This window comes from Ahaetulla prasina, chromosome 2 (genome assembly GCF_028640845.1).
Source record: "Ahaetulla prasina isolate Xishuangbanna chromosome 2, ASM2864084v1, whole genome shotgun sequence".
Taxonomy (NCBI): domain Eukaryota; kingdom Metazoa; phylum Chordata; class Lepidosauria; order Squamata; family Colubridae; genus Ahaetulla; species Ahaetulla prasina.
The window spans coordinates 150,647,829-150,669,325 of NC_080540.1; the positions used below are offsets into that span (position 1 = coordinate 150,647,829).

General features: G+C 37.6%; 1 protein-coding gene across 2 annotated transcripts; it reads right to left on the reverse strand.

Moving 5' to 3' along the window:
- Nucleotides 1-279: 279 nt before the first annotated feature.
- Nucleotides 280-20,455, reverse strand: PCTP (phosphatidylcholine transfer protein). Of its 2 annotated transcripts, none has more exons than XM_058169424.1 (6): nucleotides 18,275-20,455; nucleotides 8,285-8,402; nucleotides 4,022-4,101; nucleotides 3,555-3,726; nucleotides 1,613-1,680; nucleotides 280-1,229 (listed from the first exon to the last, which is right to left on the reverse strand). In XM_058169424.1, the coding sequence occupies exons 2-6, from the start codon at nucleotides 8,325-8,327 to the stop codon at nucleotides 1,167-1,169; spliced, it is 426 nt and encodes a 141-aa protein (XP_058025407.1). In that variant the 5' UTR covers nucleotides 8,328-8,402; nucleotides 18,275-20,455; the 3' UTR covers nucleotides 280-1,166. The 2 variants fall into 2 exon arrangements, with proteins under 2 accessions (XP_058025407.1, XP_058025406.1); XM_058169423.1 differs by lacking the exon at nucleotides 18,275-20,455 and adding an exon at nucleotides 17,511-18,016.
- Between the last annotated feature and the right edge of the window lie 1,042 nt (nucleotides 20,456-21,497).

The following is a 21,497-nucleotide window of genomic DNA, read 5'->3' on the forward strand; positions in this document are numbered from 1 at the left end:
ATGAAATTCCCATGAAGAGAACAAATTAATGGCATGTATCAGTGTCAGATGTATTATATGCAAATTCTATCCTTTCCCACTTAATTTCTCAGTGAATCATGAAAAGGAAAAATGCCCAGACAAATCTGAAATACTGCCAGATGTATTTTGGATACTCTTTCTACCATACACACAAAAAGACATATACATGCATGCATACATACTTGTGTGTGTACATGTGCGTGTGTGTTTATATGACTACCCTAGTATTCGCAATTTAGTAAGCAATTACTCCTTTAACTCACTTTTTTGTTCATGATTTTCCTAAGTTGCACCAACACAGTGTATTAGATTTAGGCATAATTTCATTAATATATGTGTGGGTATAGCTTTCCAATATGCACTAGTCTATATGATCTTTCTTTGCTGAGGACAATGGATAAAAATATGCTCTATTTATTCTTGCTGCTCTTAAAGGTACATAGACTGGGGGGGGAGGGGAGTCAATGAAGGCAATGACAAAAGCAAGATTGAAAGTTATTATATAAGCTCTGCACCTTATATAGGTGCATTATGAAGTTGCACAAAAGTAAGAAAGAGGCGCAGCTTGCATTATACCATACTTTTTATATTGCTTTGTTGATAGGATTGGATCCTATGGATGCCTGTGGAAGATGCTCATGTCATGAGGAAATTGGCTTCGAGGGTCAACAGCCTTTTTGAGTGAAAGAAATATAGAATAGATTTCTCTATTTGAAGCTGATATTAGAAAAAGAAGCAGTGACTTGAGTTCAAAGTACTGAGTTGCTCCAACAGGTTTAATTCGTGGGATAAGCTCTGTGTATTCAACTCTTTAACCCAGCACTGATTCCACCGCTGGCTCAATTTCTCCGGCCTCTGATGTCAAGGTAACATGTCACATCAGAGTTTAGCTCAAAGAAGATTATTAGGTTATGTTGAGAGACACAAACACTTTCACTGTGTTTTCAAGCCATCAAAATTAAAAGAAAGGCGTGACTGGAAAATGAAAAGTTTAATAAGTTCCATTATCATATGCCTGGAAGCTTCCATGGCTCATGATTACCATCCTCAAAGGCAGCTGTTATTCAGTGATGTCTATATCCACATTGATGACCAATTTTGGAAAGTATATCTATCAGTCCTTCAGATTGAATACAAAGAGCTGTTTATCTCTTACGATAACTCTGGCAAGCTTTCTGCATGTCTTTCAAGAAGTTGGGAACTCCAGTCTGAAACAAGAATTGAAAAACAGTTATCTTTCGATATTTAATGGTACACTAAGTAGCAACTAATTGTCTTTGCATTTCTTTTGCTATTACTTAAAGAATAAACATTGATTTAAGTCACCCATCTCATACTTTGATTTACAGGGAAGCATCACACCAGGGCTTAATATTTGTACTAATTCTGGGGATACACTCATTGGATTACTGGTATCTCTTCTACAGGGGCAACCAAACACTACCATTCACACTTTACAAATTATATAATTATATATGGAAAAAGGCAACAACAAAACAGCATTTCAAATTTCTAAGAGCTCATGAATCAAAGTGACTTACTGACTTAACCTACAGCATTAATGCTCCAGAGCTTCAACTACTCTGCTTACCTTAGCTGCCCAGTTGACAACCCACGAAGGAAGCTTTCCACCAGGATCATCAAAATAGGTCATGAAAACTTAACCAAAAAAGAAGAAAGAAACAAAGTGAAATTTTAAGCGCATCTTTTTCATTCATCCAGTATATGCCTGTAATTTAGAAGTAAGGATGGAATTTATTCCACCAAATGTATTATTTCATGTGCTGAAACTCCAGATATCAGAATATCCTCCCTTCTGCATAATGTACTCCTCATGTGGATTCTATTCTAGGCAACTGGACAACTGATTGCACATAAACCCAGTCCAGAAACAAAGCAGTAAAGAACAGATACGAATCTTTAAAAAGTCATTCCCTTCCCTAATCCCATTGTCTCACCTATCCTTTGTAAGAAATCTAAATTTGGCCTTCACCAAATCATTCTTTTTGGGTGGAGGGAGGGGGAGGAGAGATAGGGAAGGGAAAGGAAAGATTATTTTAGTATTTCAATTTAAATGTAAATAATCTTAGTCTTTGAGTCATCAAAAAAATTACTGGATGACATTAAAAACCTATCTATCCCAATGTGTTATTCCTAGTGTCCAGTCAGTTCCATAAGCCCTATTCAATTTTTCTTCCACAACTGCTATTCAGAGATAGACAGCCTCTGATATTGCAAAAACTAGACTGACATCACTACTGCCAGACACTGATAATCCTTCCCTTCATTTGTTTGTCTAATCTGAGTTAAATGCTTCCACCATGCCGTTTATCAGAACCTGCACTAAAGGAACAAATTAAAGAATTAATATGAATTATATGGCTCCCTATCTTATATAACACTACTCGGGGTGGCCCACAATAATAAAACCAGGAAAATAAAAAAGCAAGACCTGGCACCTCAATCAACAGTCTACTATACATCCAGCAATAAAGTTCCTGACTTCCTCACCCTATCCCAATGCTTGCATGCCCTCTCTAAAAGAATTTATGAAATATGCCCCAAACCCTCATTTATGTTGAACTTTTTCTGAAAACTGAGATTCCTTTCCATTTTAAGCATTCTAACTAATTTGCTACGATTAGCAAACATAGCTATCTTGTTGCTTTTCAATTTGCTCATAATTATTTTCAAACATAGTGAAACAAATTTTCGGTTGCTGTTTTTTTTCAAACCATGTTTTCTTTCTGCTTTCTGTTCTTTAATAGGTTACCAATCTTCCAATTCCATAATGGTGAATTTACTCAGAAGCCTCTGGCAAACTTTGTGAAAGTAAAGAAAGAAAAGAAAAGAAAAACTGTATCCAATGGACATCCCTATCCATCACTTAAATACCTTCAAAGAACTTTAAAGGGTCAGTGAGGCAGAAATTACCTTTCCAAAAAGTCTGTTAATATTTCTTCAGCAAGCTTTGATTTTACATAATGTTCTCACATGATCACATGGTCAATCCAAGAAGTAATGGAAAACCTCTACTCTTCATACAGCCTGGTGCTGCTGTGAGTGCACCAGGCATTTTAAAAGTTAAAGAAAGGTAGAAGAGATTTCCTTGGCCACCACATACAGTTTTAAAAGTGGGTACAGTCCCTCACCCAACTTTTGCTAGCCAACTTATTGTTCAGTTGCTAGGCATCCCATGAAAAATCTGATAGCAGCAAATATTCAAGTTCAGTTCACAGAGGGATCTATAATAAATATTTTTTAATCCCTAGGTAGGAGACAAAGAGCAACAGAAAAAAGCAAGATGAAAGTTAAATAGTAGAGATTGGTTAGCTGGTGAGAGAGAATTATCTGTATTGGAATTTATGAAATAAATCATTGGCTGTAGGCCTACAATGCACACATTCTTTCAGCAATATCCAAATCGCTAACAAAAGACAGGAATTAATTTATATTTGTCAAAGTCCTGAATTAGAATTTAATTTTTCTGATCAAATTAACCATGCCTATGAAATTTTATATTTATTTCTTACCTTTGCACCCTTTCTTGCCATCACTTGCAAAGGCCACACCTTGTCTAAAATTCTTTACTCTAACAATCCCAGGCTTTTCTGAGAATTTAACAGTATTCACACTTTTAGCCAATATAACATAGATCTTCTGCCCATCAAGCTCCATATCTTGACGCTCACGAACAAAAACATACTGTGCTGAAGTTTAAGAAATAATCAGGATTTTAAAATTTAACATACATTGTGTCCAGACATATCCCAAATTTAGGGAGCACAGATTCAATTGCATTTTGGACTTGAAATTAGGTGGTTATTTTTCTTTTAAAAAAGTATAAGATGAAACAACAGCATGTATAAAGATTCTACTTTTTTAGTTTCTAATAAGGATTAATTTGTACACCATTTACATTTTCAGAAACTGAGATCGTAGCAAGGTTTGTAACTATTAAAGTTAAAATAAAATTACTGTCAAAAATTTGAAAGGATACATCTCTGTTTGCCAAGGGGAAGGGGAACTTCACTTCCCAGTAGATAGCTGTTTTGCCATCCTGAGTTTTCTCACGTACATCTACAAATTGGTGGTAAAATGTATAAGAAACATATTTATTTCACCAAACAATCAAATAATGACTAAAAAGCATTTAATGAAAATGCTACAAGTCATATATAAATCAAGCTAGGTATGTGAGACTTCAATAAATGTCCCTTTTGTTTTAAGCTGTCAGCTCTAGGGATTTAGGTGGGAGGCAGGATGTGTTGCTCATCATTCAGAGTTGTTTAAAGTCATGCGGTATGCAAGTTTAATAAATCATCATTATTGTATACACAACAATGTGAAATCACAGCTGCCAGTTCTTTAGCTGGTGTTGGCCTTCATGTACAGTGAGTTCTTTTTTTATTTTATTTATTCATTAAATTTATATGCTGCCCATTTCCCAAACCAAAGCAACCCTGAGTTCTTCCCAAGAACTTAAGATGTAATAATGTATCAACATGTGGAGCCAAGCAGTTTGGTCTTCTGCAATGCACCTATTTTCTAAGTGCTGTCACAGATTTGGTATGGTATTCAGTGTGCCGATAATGTGTGGGACCACTATGGCAGGCTTATGCCATAATCTTTCAACTTTGATTTGCACATCTTATACTTTGTGATCTTCTCCAATTCTTTGTCTTCTACCATTTTCCCTGGTATTGCCACATCAATTATTCCTGCTTTTGCTTTTCAACCAATCACTTTCTTGTTATGAGCCAAGGCTTGTATTTGTATTTGGAAATCCTACAATATTTTAAATATTCCTTCTCAACTATTTTTTCAACTGAGATGTTCCATCCGTTTTTTGTTACTAGCACATGATAATTTTTATAGATTATTATTTAAAATAAATTGCAAGTTAATGACATCAAGGCCAGAAACCATGACAGCAATTATGGAATCATTACTTCTTAACTGCTTCTCAGTGGATAACAGCTTTGGCTTGCAAAAGTGACCCCTGAGAAGCTCAGAGCCTAAGGAAAATAAACCCCCCAAACAGTACTGACTTTTTAAAAAGAATACATCAGGAAAAGAAAAAGTTCTATAGAAGAAGAATAGGAAAGAATATTAAGAGAAGTTATTTATCTATCACCATTTGTTTAGCCTCATTAAAGAAAAACAAAAATGCTCTTCTGACTCTGTTGCACTGGGAGAAAATATCTGTCATGAAAGGAGAGAACCATGCTGAGTAACTATGTGGAATGAAGATGTGCTAAGCCTCTGTCCAGAGATTGCTTAGACCTAAAAGGGTCCCAAGCAAGGCTCATATACAATAAATCCTTCAGCATTTTCTTGCAAAGACTTCCCTCTTCCTCACTACTCCATTCACTTGTATCTTTAGTGTTTTGTTGCCCAAACAACCCCACCTTCAACATACATACATACATACATTACTGTATACAGTTCAGATTTTTTTAAAAAACTGTTTTCCATGCAACACAGTGTGATCTAACAGAGGCTGGACTATACAGTATGTCATGTCCCCTCCAATTATATTTTATCTCCCAGAATTTCCCAGGCAGCATGGCTGCTGATGAGAATTCAGAAAGATCCACCCATTTGGAGTGCAACCAGATTGGGAAAGACTAGCTTATCAGATCCATAACATCTAACAATACATTGCCTTTCCCACAAGAAACAAAATAGAACCGACAGATAAATAAATAAAGCATAGTGTCTCTGGTGGAATGATTAAGAGGTTGGAGAGGCCCAGGTTCCAGTCCAGCTCAGCCCTTTGAGCTAATCATTCTGTCTTACTTCACATTTTAGGGTAAAAGTGAGGGAGGGAATGAAAGAAGGAATGCTATGTACACTGTCTTGATGAAAGGGAGGCTATAAATATGACAAATAATGTATGTAAGATAAGAATAATAAGTCAAGACAAATCTGTGGAGAACCCTCATTTTTCTAGCAGAAGAAGATACATGGCTTTGTAACTTAAGCCCCTAGGACTGTCTCATCCTTACGATGAATCCTCTTCTGACCATCTCAAAACAGTACTAGGAGATACAAAATGGAGAAAGTGTCTTCTTGGATAAGGTGAGGAAAAGAAAAAGAGTCAATTCTAGTAGGACAAGACTATTTCTTCTCATTATTTCTTCTAGCAATGGCTCTATTATGAAATTATTAAGGCTAACAGTGAAGCAAAGCAATGGACACTAAATCTCTCTCTCTCTCTCCCTCTCTCATTCATATATATATATATGCATACACATGCATATAGTCACCAAACTAGAACTCAATCCAAAAATGCTACTAAATCTTTTCCAATATAGTTTTTCCTTTCTACTGTCAATAGGCATAGATAATTTATGTATATATGTTTCATAAATTATGTGACCTATACTTCTAAAGCCTCAATATATTTTTAGTTTTTCAAGCAATCTTGTGTAAGCTAATTTTTAAAATTATCAGTTAGTTAAAGTTAACTACTTTTCCATCAACACAAATTAAAATGTTTCATTTTTTTAGAATATTCATTAATTTCTTTTTAAACATTTCAAAACTGTCAAATACGTCTTAAGTAAATTTCAGTCTAAAATAGCCTGTAGTGGAAAAGAAAACCCCAAAACAATACAACTGGAGCTTTTTCATGTTTTAACAAATGGTATGTTTCTCACTAAGTTTAATTTTTGAAAAATGTACCCACTCTCAAGCTCCCGTTGGATCCACTTGACAAATAGGAACTCTCATGCACATAATTGATGCAGTTTATGTGTTGATACTAGAAGACGATCTTGAATGCATTCTGTGTTTTTAGAGAACTAAATGAAATGCATCCTGAACAATAATATCATGCTCATCTTAAAAGTCAAAAAGGCCATTTTGGGCTTTTCAACTAATACTACTGGGGAGGGGGGGAGTGAGAATGAGAATTCTCTTAAATTCTTAAGACTTTGTCACAAACATATGGAAGACTTAATCACATGTTGTTACTCTGAAATATCTTTATTTTCATAGGATTTCATATTCAATGCCAACTTTCTAATGGAATAGAGTATAATTCCCAGAAAGCAGTAAATCACATGAATATCACATTTTCCACCAGAGGTCACTGCCGTATTAATTTGGGACCAGACAACCCATATCCCATATCCCCAGACAGGACATCTCTAATCTTACACAGCTATCCATAAATATATTAACTAACCAATGAAACAGCACATTTCTACTTATTTCCTGCTTAATATTGAAACATTTTTCAGCTCTCTGTTTATTCTTATGCATGCTTTGTTTTCATTGTATATCATTCTTACAGAATTCAGAAATCATTCTTTAACGCTATATTTGTGCAAAACAAGCCTACTCAACTTTACTGCATGCTTTCTTTAAATCAACAAATGCAGAATTAATTCTCTTTTCGCTTTCGTATACTTCCTAATTCCTGAAGAGTAAAAATCAGCTCCATATAACCCTTATATGGCATAAAATGGCATCATCCTTTCCACATTATAATTCATTTTAACTTCTAATATTCTTTTAGTAACAATTCTTTCCATCTCTTCTATCATTAAATTCTCCCATAGTTTCCCCAAGGCTATGTTACCCTCTCTTTCAATGATAAGGCCTTTATACAATACTTAAATCAAACAGTCACTTCATAATAAAATGATATTTTTATAATTTGTATAGAAATTGTAATTTCTCCAATTACAAAACGTGCATCTACAGCCTTACTATCTACATTGCAGATATAAAGGTAGTCAACAAAGTGCATCCAAAAGTACATTATATGATAACAGAAGCAGAAAATGCAAAAATAATATACTAATATTGTATGTGTTGCATTATATTTCCATGTATTAATTTATGTTAATTTTCATTATACTGACAATCTGTGATTTATAAGAATACACACAGACTCAGACAGACATCAAAAACTTTCTATAGGCAGAATAAAATTTTATTTAGAAGATTTCCTCACAGAGTACTTAATACCCAGTAAACCTAAAAAAGAATATTACTGAAGGATCAAAGAGGGTTGACTGAAATAAATGGCTGTCTAGAAACTGGCATATGTTTTTATTAATTTCTCAAATAAATACCTATACTTTCAAGGTTATTTTATAAACATTGGAAGAGAATTTTAAACAGCATTTGTATTTTAGGAAAGAAAACTTCACTCACTGAATTAATCATCTTTGAATTTAAAACAGTGAAATGAAAGAATCTTAGAAATAATAGCAATATAGAAGAAACATTATAATTATTTACTAACTTTTAACATATTGGTCCCATTTTGTTCTGTAGTTTAAGTCCATATAAACATCAGCACATAGCTCCGGGGAACAATCAGTAAGTTTGCTGTAGATTTTATATTCATACAGCCCTGATTTCTGGAAATAGAAATTAAAAATCAGTCAGATTAAAAAAGCAATATCTGCTTTGTAGAACCATTTCTGTCTAAGCTATTACTTTGTATCAACCTTCTTCTCCCCATTGTTCCTCAGCAAAGCCGTTGCTAAGAATCAAGGAGTAGAGTCAGTGGTGGGATTCAAGTAATTTAACAACCAGTTCTCTGCCCTAATGATTTCTTCCAACAATCAGCTTGCCAAACTGTTCAGAAAGTTAACAACCGGTTCTCCCGAAGTGGTGCGAACTGGCTGAATCCCACCACTGAGTAGAGTGTTCGTAATAGAACGGCACCAAGTTAGGGAAGGCTACTTTTACCAATACAATCTACTTTCATAAAATAAATTTACATTAGCATCTCAAGTAGAATATTTATCTTAAAGGACAAATACTACTGATCCTTTGGTGAAAGGCCCAAGCTGTCACTTTCAAAATACGAAATACAATATTGTGCCAGCAGGTTTCCATTCACTCGTGCAATGATCACCCTTCCTTTCCTCCTTCTGCAATAGTGCCCCCAATCTGCTTTGAAGTGATGCGAAAAGATATAGTACAAGCAGAGTGGATTTGATTTAAATCAAGTCGATTTAAATCATAATTTTTAAAGAGCAACTGTCATCTTTGTCTCGCAGTAGCTCCTCCTCTGTCCCGCTGTTGAGTCACCAACAGTCCCAATATTAAAGAATATACAGCCTCATGCTACATAACTAAGCTACATAACTAAGCTTTAAATTAAAAAAATGATTTTAAAAAATCCATTATTATTATTACTATTTAATTATCAATTTTTATCCACCCTGAGTACAAGAGAGAATGACTGTTTGGTTGGCTAGACTGAAAGAAGTTAAAAAGGGGAACAGAATAAATGAATGGACAGGAAAAAAAACATTGCTGGAATGTCCTTGGAAAAGCTGTATTATATTATGGAAGACAGGTTGATATGGAATATATCTAGGAATTCACCAGAAATTGAACTCAATGAATGGCACCTAATTATCTATTCCATTTGTGGAAGTACAGTTAGATTCAAACTAAAAGCTTTCATCCTGTTAGAAAACATTTCTTCATATAGTAACCATCTCACTCTTACGGTAATTCTGCATGGCAGCCTTAAGGTGTTTATCTCCCATGCTGATACTGGCTAGATATGAAACCTGTCTAGTTTTCAAGCTTTGACAATGATCCAGGCCAGATGTTCTATTCAGACAGCACTAACCATGACCTCTAGTTGGTGCATTCACCTACGTTTTTACCTTTTCCTCTGGCATTGAGAAAACAAACACTAGAGTCAGTGGTGGGATTCAAGTAATTTAACAACCAGTTCTCTGCCCTAATGATTTCTTCCAACAATCAGCTTGCCAAACTGTTCAGAAAGTTAACAACCGGTTCTCCCGAAGTGGTGCGAACTGGCTGAATCCCACCACTGAGTAGAGTGTTCGTAATAGAACGGCACCAAGTTAGGGAAGGCTACTTTTACCAATACAATCTACTTTCATAAAATAAATTTACATTAGCATCTCAAGTAGAATATTTATCTTAAAGGACAAATACTACTGATCCTTTGGTGAAAGGCCCAAGCTGTCACTTTCAAAATACGAAATACAATATTGTGCCAGCAGGTTTCCATTCACTCATGCAATGATCACCCTTCCTTTCTTCCTTCTGCAATAGTGCCCCCAATCTGCTTTGAAGTGATGCAAAAAGATATAGTACAAGCAGAGTGGATTTGATTTAAATTTTTAAAGAGCAACTGTCATCTTTGTCTCGCAGTAGCTCCTCCTCTGTCCCACTGTTGAGTCACCAACAGTCCCAATATTAAAGAATATACCGCCTCATGCTACATAACTAAGCTACATAACTAAGCTTTAAATTAAAAAAATGATTTAAAAAAATCCATTATTATTATTACTATTTAATTATCAATTTTTATCCACCCTGAGTACAAGAGAGAATGACTGTTTGGTTGGCTAGACTGAAAGAAGTTAAAAAGGAGAACAGAATAAATGAATGGACAGGAAGAAAAACATTGCTGGAATGTCCTTGGAAAAGCTGTATTATATTATGGAAGACAGGTTGATATGGAATATATCTAGGAATTCACCAGAAATTGAACTCAATGAATGGCACCTAATTATCTATTCCATTTGTGGAAGTACAGTTAGATTCAAACTAAAAGCTTTCATCCTGTTAGAAAATAGATTTCTTCATATAGTAACCATCTCACTCTTACGGTAATTCTGCATGGCAGCCTTAAGGTGTTTATCTCCCATGCTGATACTGGCTAGATATGAAACCTGTCTAGTTTTCAAGCTTTGACAATGATCCAGGCCAGATGTTCTATTCAGACAGCACTAACCATGACCTCTAGTTGGTGCATTCACCTACGTTTTTACCTTTTCCTCTGGCATTGAGAAAACAAATACTAATCACTTTCCTTTATGTGGGCAGATCTTTGAATACGTGGTTTTCATTTGTTTTCATTTGCAAACATCGACACTCAATGAATCATTCCTCTGGGAGAAGGCTTAGACATCTAATTCAACCTTATGTTTAGGAACAGATTTGCTTGGTCACAGTGAATATATCACCAGATTACCAGCTAAATAAAAACACACCAATTTCACCATTCACTATTCTTATTATTTGAGCTGGAAGACAAAACTGGCAAACTTCTCTCAATTTCTTTCCAGCTCTTACTTGAATCCAGATATCCCTTCTGCCAGCATTGATCTTTGCAAGCCCAATTAGAACTTTTATATATCAAAAGCAACAGTAACAGAGTTGGAAGGGACCTTGGAGGTCATCTAGTCCAACCCTCTGCTCACGCAGGAGACCTATACTAGGGATGGGCTCTAGTCTTAAGAGAACTAAGAGGTACATCTGTACTGGGAGAAAAGAGGGAGATTCTTTTCTTTTTTACAATTTGACAATTTGCAATTAGTACTTGGCAACAAATTACATATCTCCTGGCATTTCATGATTTAGTTTGGTTCCTCAGCAAGACTTGGCAGAGGTTTTGGACATGAATTGGCTAGTAAGATTCTTTAGATGAGAATTAAACAATGTAAAACAATACTCTTGATTTTTAAACCTATGGTGGTTTAGAGCCATTGTTTCTTCCTCCCATCCATTCCACATAGTCTTGACATGATATGGAGTGGCCTTAAAACTACATGAATGTTGTATCTGTCATTTTTTAACCGAGAACTATCTAAATCCTAACTGAGAAAGATGTGATGATTTATTTTTTATTTATTTATTTATCAAACTTCTATACCGCCCTTCTCCCGAAGGACTCAGGGCGGTGTACAGCCTTCATTTAAAACAATAAATATACATATTAAAATAACCATTAAAAAGCTTATTCAATGAAAGGCCAGATTAAAACCGTCGATTGACCATAAAAATACCCAATAAAATTACCATTAAAAGTTTAAAATTTAAATTTAGAATTTAAAAAGTCAGGCCAGTCCTGCTTGTATAAATAAATAAGTTTTCAGTTCCCGGCGGAAGGTCCGAAGGTCAGGCAATTGGCGTAAACCGGGGGGAAGTTCGTTCCAGAGAGTAGGTGCTCCCACAGAGAAGGACCTTCCCCTGGGGGCCGCCAGCCGACACTGCTTGGCGGACGGCACCCTGAGAAGACCCTCTCTGTGAGAGCGTACGGGTCGGTGGGAGGCATGTGGAAACAGCAGGCGGTCCCGTAAGTACCCGGGCCCTAAGCCATGGAGCGCTTTGAAGGTGGTAACCAAAACCTTGAAGCGCACCCGGAAGACCACAGGTAGCCAGTGCAGACTGCGCAGGAGAGGTGTTATCCGGGAGCAACGCGGTGCTCCCTCAATCACCCGCGCAGCTGCATTCTGGACTAACTGCAGTCTCCGGGTACACTTCAAAGGTAGCCCCATGTAGAGAGCATTGCAATAATCCAGTCGAGAAGTGACGAGAGCATGAGTGCATAAGGCATCCCGGTCAAGAAAGGGGCGCAACTGGCGGACCAGGCGAACCTGGCGGACCAGGCAACTGGCGGACCAGGCGAACCTGGTAAAAAGCTCTCCTGGAGACGGCCGTCAAGTGATCTTCAAACGACAGCCGTTCATCCAGGAGAACGCCCAAGTTGCGCACTCTTTCCGTTGGGGCCAGTGACTGCTTCAACAGTCAGCCGCGGTTGCAGCTGACTGTACCGGGATGCCGGCATCCACAGCCACTCCGTCTTGGATGGATTGAGTCTGAGTCTGTTTCTCCCCATCCAGACCCGTACGGCCTCCAAACAACGGGACAGCACTTCGACAGCTTCGCTGGGGTGGCCTGGGGTGGAAAAGTACAGCTGAGTATCATCAGCGTACAGATGATAACTCACCCCAAAGCCACTGATGACCTCGCCTAACGGCTTCATGTAGATGTTGAACAGGAGGCGAGAGAATCGACCCCGCGGCACCCACAAGTGAGGCGCCTCGCGGCCGATCTCTGCCCCCTGTCAACACCGACTGCGACCGGTCGGAGAGGTAGGAGGAGAACCACCGATAAACGGTGCCTCCCACTCCCAACCCCTCCAACCGGCGCAGCAGGATACCATGGTCGATGGTATCAAAAGCCGATGAGAGATCCAACAGGACCAGGGCAGAGGAACAACCCCTATCCCTGGCCCTCCAGAGGTCATCCACCAACGCGACCAAAGCTGTCTCCGTGCTATAACCGGGCCGGAAGCCGGACTGGAACGGGTCTAGATAGACAGCTTCCTCCAGGTACTGAGGGAACTGCCGTGCCACCACACTCTCTACAACCTTCGCAACAAAGCGAAGGTTGGAGACTGGACGATAATTACCCAAAATAGCTGGGTCCAGGGAAGGCTTCTTGAGGAGGGGTCTCACCACCGCCTCTTTCAAGGCAGCGGGAAAGACGCAAAGATGATGCAAAGAGAGCCAGAATCAGTTTTTTATCTGAGTTTTCCTGAATTCTTTCATTGCTTTAAAATGACATTAAGACTATTTTAGGACATTTTAAAGTATTTCCTATCTCTAAAGTGATAGGAAACGTATCATCAGTTTTTGTGTCGTGTTCAAAAGCAACTTGAGGGCTCCAAAGGATTAAAGCAGTAAATTGCCTGCTTTTGATATACAGCAGCAAATTGTTGATTCTCCCAAATATAGGCAACAATAACCATATTTCTGTTGCAATGTTTAGCTACATAATATAAAACTCTTGAAGCAAAAATAAATAACTTGCTATTATTAGTATTAGTCATTGTAGAAAGTCTAATTCAATGCATTAACAAATCCAAGTGTTTTCCCTGATGAGAAACATACTCAATATTATATATGAGTAGTATTTAAGTGATCACTACCACTAAAATTACCCTTTCTCTGAGCTCTAATGCTTATTAAATCTAATTTTATTCTAATTCTTCTATTAGAATTTTGAATGTAACTATAGGAACCCAATTCAGTAAACATAATTTCATCCTTCAGTACAATCAGCTAGGGCTTCTATTAAACCATCATTTAACAGTAATTTAAATAATGGTGTACAATTCATAGATAATTTTATAGTGGTATTAAACATTTCCCTTATTCATTATTTATTTTCAATATATTTTTACAATACTGCTTTGAACAATCATTCCAGAAGTGGAGGTAAACCCACTCTTTATAGACGCTTAAATAGATCTGCATCAAAGCTGCTCCTGCAGAGGTAAACAATTATATCTACTCTAGCTTTAAATGAACACTTAATGTTTATATTATAGAAAATTACAACAAAAATTATTTCATTGCTTTAAAAACATCTTAAGCTTTCCCACTGCTTCAGAGAGAATCTTTCAATAATGAAATGTCAATAAAATTGGATATAGCATATATATTAAAATGGCACAATTTTAGCAGCCTACTCCAAGGCTGGATGTAGTCAGTAGATGGGACTGACAAAATAAAACATTTGGAACCAGCAGCTTGTCTGGAAAAAAATACGTAGCAAATATGAAAGAAGGTTTTTCACTAAAATCAAGATAAATATTATCTTAAGAGAGATAAATTAATCAAGTTCTTGAATACATAACTCAAACTTGATGTAAGCATACTGGTTTAATTAATTAATACAGCTGTAGTCTGATGGAACAGCAATTGAAAATACATTCCATTAAGCACTGCAAATATCAAAATCTTGAAATTCTAAATATGATCATCAGACCATGGCCTTTGACTTAATAAACTACTGTGTTCCTTACTTATTTCTTACTTATTGTATAACTTATACATAAGCTTATAAATTGATTATTAAGTTATATTGTATCATTTGAAACCTTACTTGGTTATAATCAGGATTGTAAATCAAAAGTATTTATATATTTCTGATATGATTATACAGAGTCTCTCTCTGAGTTTCACCCTTTGCAATCATGATTCCTAGGAAATGGTGTCCTAATTAGAGTCTTAGGGGAAGAGAATGAGCCTCTAATGTTTTCAGAAAGGGTAAGAAGCATTTACATCAAACATACTGAACTCCCCCCCACCACCACCACCACCATTTCTCAGAATTATTTTATATAGGTAGTCCTCAATTTATAATTGTAATTGAGGCATAATGCAGGTCATGACATGACTGCACCTGATTTTATGATGTTTTTTACACTGATTGTTATGCAAATCTATGGTTTGCTCCGTGTTGTTTTTTTTAACAGAAACTGGAAGTAAACAATGGCTTCCGGCAAAACCATCATAAATGGTGATTGCATGACTGCTGCAAACATATATAAATGTGGGCCAGTTACTGAGCACTAGAAATAATCATGTGACCACAGGGTGGAGGGGGCCAACATTAAAACTTTGAAACCAGGTCATAAGTAGCTTTTTTAGGGTCTATCATAACTGAACAACTGAACGACTAAGCAACCAGTCATAAGTCTGGTCTAGATAAGGACTAAACTGTATCAACGCACTATCAAAAATCTTCTTAAGCTGAGGGAATCAGAACAGGGAGGTAGAAATTTGGCGTTCTTATTCCTAAATAAAAGTAGGAGCATCCCTTGGGTATATCTAACAAAGAAAAAAATTAGTTAAATTTTAAAAAAATCTAGGGTGACATTCAATTTTATTTGATGATATATTGGAGGAAATAGTTTAAAATCCTATCTTTAGCTTTTCAGATCTCAGGAGTAGACAGTAATTGTGATAAACATATGATATAGGGGTTTTTCTCCTGAAAAAAAAATATTCAATAAGAATAACATTTCTAAAATGTAAGAGAATAATTGGGTTTTGGAGAAATAATTATTTTTTATTCCCAAACCCAAATTATTCTTTGTATTCCTTCAGCAAACTTTATAGAATGTGAAGAGGAGAGCAAAAACTTTATTTCCAAAGATATAAACTGTTTATAAACTTTATAAACTAAAAGGAGGATAGGAGAAAATTCTGCCTCTGTCTATACTTCAACCATCCTGCTCACCTCCCTGACCAGCTCAACAATGCTGCAGAAAAACCAGACTTGCAATAAGATGCTATATCTGCATCCTACAGCTTCTTTAATTTTGTCTTATAATAAACATCTCTAAGTGAAAAGGAGTACAGAAAACAGAATATTGTTGAATATACCCATGATCAAGTATGAAAAATTCAAGCTGTTAGCCCTCACTTTCATTTCATCTCAAGTATGGGAAACGGAAGAATGAAAGAAAATAAAAGTTGAAGGATAGGATGATAGAAGCAGAATACTCATGAAAAATGAAGATGTCTTTTTGGGCACTTGCCAATGAACTTTAAAAAATAAATGCCACTTAGTCATAGTTGGTCAACCTATAAAAATAAACCTTTCTATTTCCTATGTTACTTCCCTTAATAGGACAAATCTATCAATGATTATTACTCAGCATAACTGATCCTTCACCTTAAAAGCATATTTTTAAATGCTAGGGCTACTGTTATCTTGGCTGCAAACATCTGGATAACTGAAAGGCAGCAAAGAAATACAGAAAACTGATTACGATTGTGTGCAAGAATTCCTGAAGGGTCCTGGCTAGTGACTATTGGAAACGATATTGGACTTGAAAAACCTTTGATTTTGCCAATCTTCATAGTTTATGATGAGGAAATTGTATATTTATGCCCAGAAACTTTACAATTATTTCTTCCCCCCCCAAAAAAATGACAAGAATATTGACAGACTGAAACTTTCAGATTAAAAAAACCGTGTACCCTTATATCTGGTGGAACAAGCCTGGGGCAGTCCTGTTCTATGATTTTGCTCATGGTTAAAACAGTGGTTATAATGTGGGAATCTGATAAGGGAGCTCCAAGATTCAAACCTCTGCAACCACCTCAAACTTTTGACAGGAAGATCATGGTCTGCCCCTTTCCACTGAACTTCCTTGCAGGTATGCTGTGAAGGTTAACAGGTGGGAAGCCACCTTGTAGGCCTCCTGAACATCTTGGTGGAAATAGGTGAGGTTAAACATAATTAAAAGTAAAGGTAAAATAAAGGTTTTTTGTAAAATTAGCTTGATTAACAGAGATTATTACACAGACTTGGGGAAATCTATATGAAATGAGAGGATGAAATGTTATAGCCATTGGTTAACTAAAGGATTAACTGATTAAGTTATTCGGATAGATACCAGATGGATGTATAGTAAGACTAGATAAATTAAAGGGTTGTATATCATGAAACTGTACAAGAGATTTGTCACCAGCCCACCAACACACTGTAATTGGATTTAAGATGCTTTTGTTTGTTTGTTTTTTAAAAAAAAATTAAAAAAAGAGATTATTACACAGATTGCATCTATTCTCTGCCTCATTTTTGTTTTCCATTTTTTAAAAAAAATGAGCCAAGGTCCACTAAGGACTCAACTAGCTGGGCAATATTCTAATAAAACATATACTTATATATACTGTATATATACTGTGTGACAAAAATAAATAAATAAAAATAAAATAGGGCCCTCTCTGGAACATTTCGGTTTCTGTGGTAATAATACCATAGTGCAGCATAACTGAACTGAACAAGTAAATATATTAATAAGGCCCTCGCCCTTTCCAGCCTGTCACCCCCAAGCAGCGAACTCGGGGGGGGGGAGGCGGGGACCCTGGTGCGACGCCTCGCACCTCGTCGTACAGCCGGTAGATGCAGAGACCCTGGACGTTGGTGAGGAGCTGCCAGGTGTCAGGACGCGCGCTAGGGCTGACCAGCTCCTTGGAAACGGCCAGGAACTGGTCCTCGGAAAAGGCCGGGCGAGAGTGCTCCGGCCTGCGGACGTGGGCAGCCGAGGAGGAAGCTACGTTGCTGACGCTGCTTCGGGACATCCCCACCGAGAAAGGACAGGCGCAGCGCTCGCCTTCCTCTAGCTCTTCCTTGGCCGCCCCCTTCAGCAGGCCACCGGGGAGCCTCCGGACCAGGTTGCTAAAGATCTCCGGCGGGCACATGGCCCGGGCCCAAGAAGCATCGCCGGCGGAGCTCCTGGCGCGCTCAGCTCGGCCGGGCCCGGCACGGCGTAACGGCTGCACGAGGGGCGCGCGCGCGGACCTGGCTTCGAATCCCCCCCCCCATCCCGACGGGATGGGCGAAATGCCTCAGGGGTGGGGAAGGAGGAGAAGGGCTCCCTGGAGGCCGGTGGGCCACGGGCCCCAGAGTCTGCCTCCTCCCCCCCACCCACCCACCCCCACATCTCGCTGCAGCTCGGACGATCTGGGGAAGGGGCAGATCTGAGGCAGATCCCCACCGATGACATGACCCCTCCCTTTCCCCTCACCCCTCCCCCTCCGGGTCATGTTTCTTCGGACGGCTCCTGTCAGACGACCTAGAAAAAGTTAACGGTTGTTAAGAGGCAAAGGCCTCTGAGGGGCTTAAAAGAATTGTCAGCCAGGATTACCCTTGCACGGTCTGTAAACTGGGCCGAAAGCCAACAGTACAACAGATCTAAGTAGCTCCTTTCATCCAAGAATAATTGCCAAACGGGTCATGGTATTTCAGTCAGACACTTTGCCTAAGAATCACTTTTGACGGACTCTGTTCCCATGACACACTCCTCTCTCTCGGTTAATCCGATTCTGCGTCTTGTATGACATATGCAACCATAAACTAACCACACGGCTTGAGTTTCCATAAGTGACAAGGCTAAAATGTGGATTGGCTTGTTCCATATTTCAGGCTGTCATGTCAGTGAAGGGCAATAAAGGTTCAGAGGGGTTTTTTAGAAGTCTAAGAAATGCTTAACAGCTGCTGAATCCAAAGAAAATATAACACCGAAACTGAGCAGACTTTTAGGCCAGGGCAGCCAAAGCTTTAAAGGTCCTGAAATTGTGAAGGAATGTGAACATCTCATCCATTTATGTCTTTTTCCTATAGAGGAGCTAACCCCAAGAAGTCAAGATGGACTCCCCCCCCATCTCTGGATATTTTGGAGGACTGCAAGGACCTGGCTTTTCCACAGGGATAGAAAGAGACTGTGATTATCCGCCCCTGGAGATGGAAGAAACACCAGGAAATTTTATTATTAATGTGATAATGTGGATGCTTGTTAATGAGGATTTTTTTAAAGAGCTCATTTTACCTATTATATTGTTAGGGTTTATATAGATAAGTTCATTGCTGTGAAGAAAAATTGTAATCTGCTCAGAGTTAATTAGAACAGTGTGGAGCTCTAAGCGAGTTCATTTTGTTTATTGTTTCAACCACAACAGAATATAATAATCAGTATGAAAGTTAAGTAAAAACATAACCAATCATAATTAAAATACATCAGAATCTGTAAGAGTAACCAAAACATACAGGGCAATATTTCTACATTAACTAGAAAAGTAAAAAGTTAATAATTTCAATAAAATCATTAATGGGTTTCGTTACTTGAGCAAAGCTTGCCAGCTTCCATAGTATGGCCCCCCCATCTGAATTCATCAAATATTAAATGTTGACTGAATTGGACCAAAAAGCACCAGCTTGGTCTAGTGGTTAAGGCATGAAACTAAAAACCAGGAGATGGTGAGTTCTAGTCCCACCTTAGCCATGAAAGCCAACTGGTGAGCTTGGGCTGGTCACTCTCCCTCAGTCCAACTCACCTCACAGGTTGTTGTGGGGAAAACGAGGTGGAAGGTTTGTTGGATATGAATGAGTGAGTTGTAAAAATAATAAAGGGGGGCTACAAATAAATAACATAGTTTCCTCGATTTGCCATGGACAGAAGTAGGGCAGTGCAATAATATCAAATATGTTCTATAGTTTTATTTGAACACAGAAGCACATACAAGTGGTCATTGTTCAGTGATTGTCTTGGATAGCAACCATTTACAATTACAATAGTGATGAAAAAATATTTTTATGACCAAACCTCATATTTATGACCTTCACAGGTCTGTAAATCAAAGGAAAGCTGAAGGAAGATCAAAACCACAGTTGTGATTGCACCTAGTGGTTGCCCCACTTAATAACTGAGTTACTATCCCACTTGCAATTTGTAAATGAAGACTATTCATATTATATGGTACTTTAAGAAATTTGTCAGTAGTTAAAACTATTCTGGTGAATATCTTGTTAGGGAATAGCTCTGTTACCTTAAATAACAGTAGTTAACAAGTAGTCATAGTCAATTGGTTATATAAATTTTATGCCAAAGGGCAATGTTGCTATAGTACTGGTAGTCCTCAACTTACAGTCACAATTGGGACCAGAGTTTTGGTCATTGGGCAAAATAATCATTAAGCAAGATGTCCACATGATTGCTTCACTCAACAAATGCAATCCCAGCTCTTCATTGGGCAACTACATGGCTTGTTAAGTGGACGGAGTGAAAGAGCTGCTTACCAAAGGACAGCGGGCAACTCATCTCTGTGCACAGAAGGGAATTGCAGTGGCAGGGTGGGGAAAGGAAATTCAGATCATAAAGAGCAGAGCTTCCTTTCTCCAGCCTGCCAGATTCTCCAATGACTTTCTGAAGAAGCCAGCAGAGAAAATTGCAAATAACAATCACATGATCACAAGGAATTTAGCAATCAATCATAAGAGCAAACAGGTTGCCAAGTGCCTGAAATATGACTGCAGGGGCAGCAGTCATAACTTCGAGGACAAGTTGTAAGTAGCTTTTTAAAAGTCCATTGTAACTTCAGTTCTTACATGACCAGCCAGCAAGGACAATCTGTTTGCAAAACCTAAGAACAATTCCTTTGAAAACATCCAGAATCCTGTTTTTAAATGACTGATTATTGTAAGCATTATTTGCAGTCAGAAAGACTTGGTGAAGAGCCGAAGATATGCATATGATTGATTAAAAACATAAAGCAACAATTGCAAGATGAAGTGGAAAATTTCATTTGCTTCAAAAGACATAACTTGACAAATTGTGAATCTGCTTAATCCAGTAATTAAAGCTTAATTAATTAATCTGCTAATTAAACACCTTAATTATTTTGGCTGTAATTAGGTATGTGCTAGTTTCTGTATTCAAAAAGGAAATATGTGTACCTTAAGGTACACATAGCTCTAAGCAGCATGTTTTGGGGAAAAAATCCATTTCATAAGGGGCAGAAATTGTCCTTAATACCCTTACATGTAGAAAATAAGGAACTAGCACCTAAGCAAATTAGTAAATATGACATAAGATTAAAACACAATTCTTTTAGATAAAATCATTAAAAAAGGATTTGACTATACTATTAGGCAGTACACAAAGTAGCTTCCATTTTCTTACTTCACTGAGCCAATGGCATGAGAAATGTGAAAGGAATATAATAAGGACATATTCAGAATGTTAATTTGAAATAACAAATCACAACTGCAAGTTTCTATTTTCCATATATTCATAAGACTTTCCTCACTTTCATCTAACTGTAATACAGACATACCTTCCTTCCCCCCTCCCTCTTTCTTTCTTTCTTTCTTTCTTTCTTTCTTTCTTTCTTTCTTTCTTTCTTTCTTTCTTTCTTTCTTTCTTTCTTTTCCTTATGAAGCTGCCTCATCTGATCTGAAATTTAAACCAGGACAGATATTACTCCTTCCCTCCTGGTCTCTATTCCAGAGTTATTCTTTTCTGTGTAGTAGAGGACTCAACTTCTTTCAGACCAGGCTATCTCCAAAGGTCACCAGGTACAGATTCAAGTGCA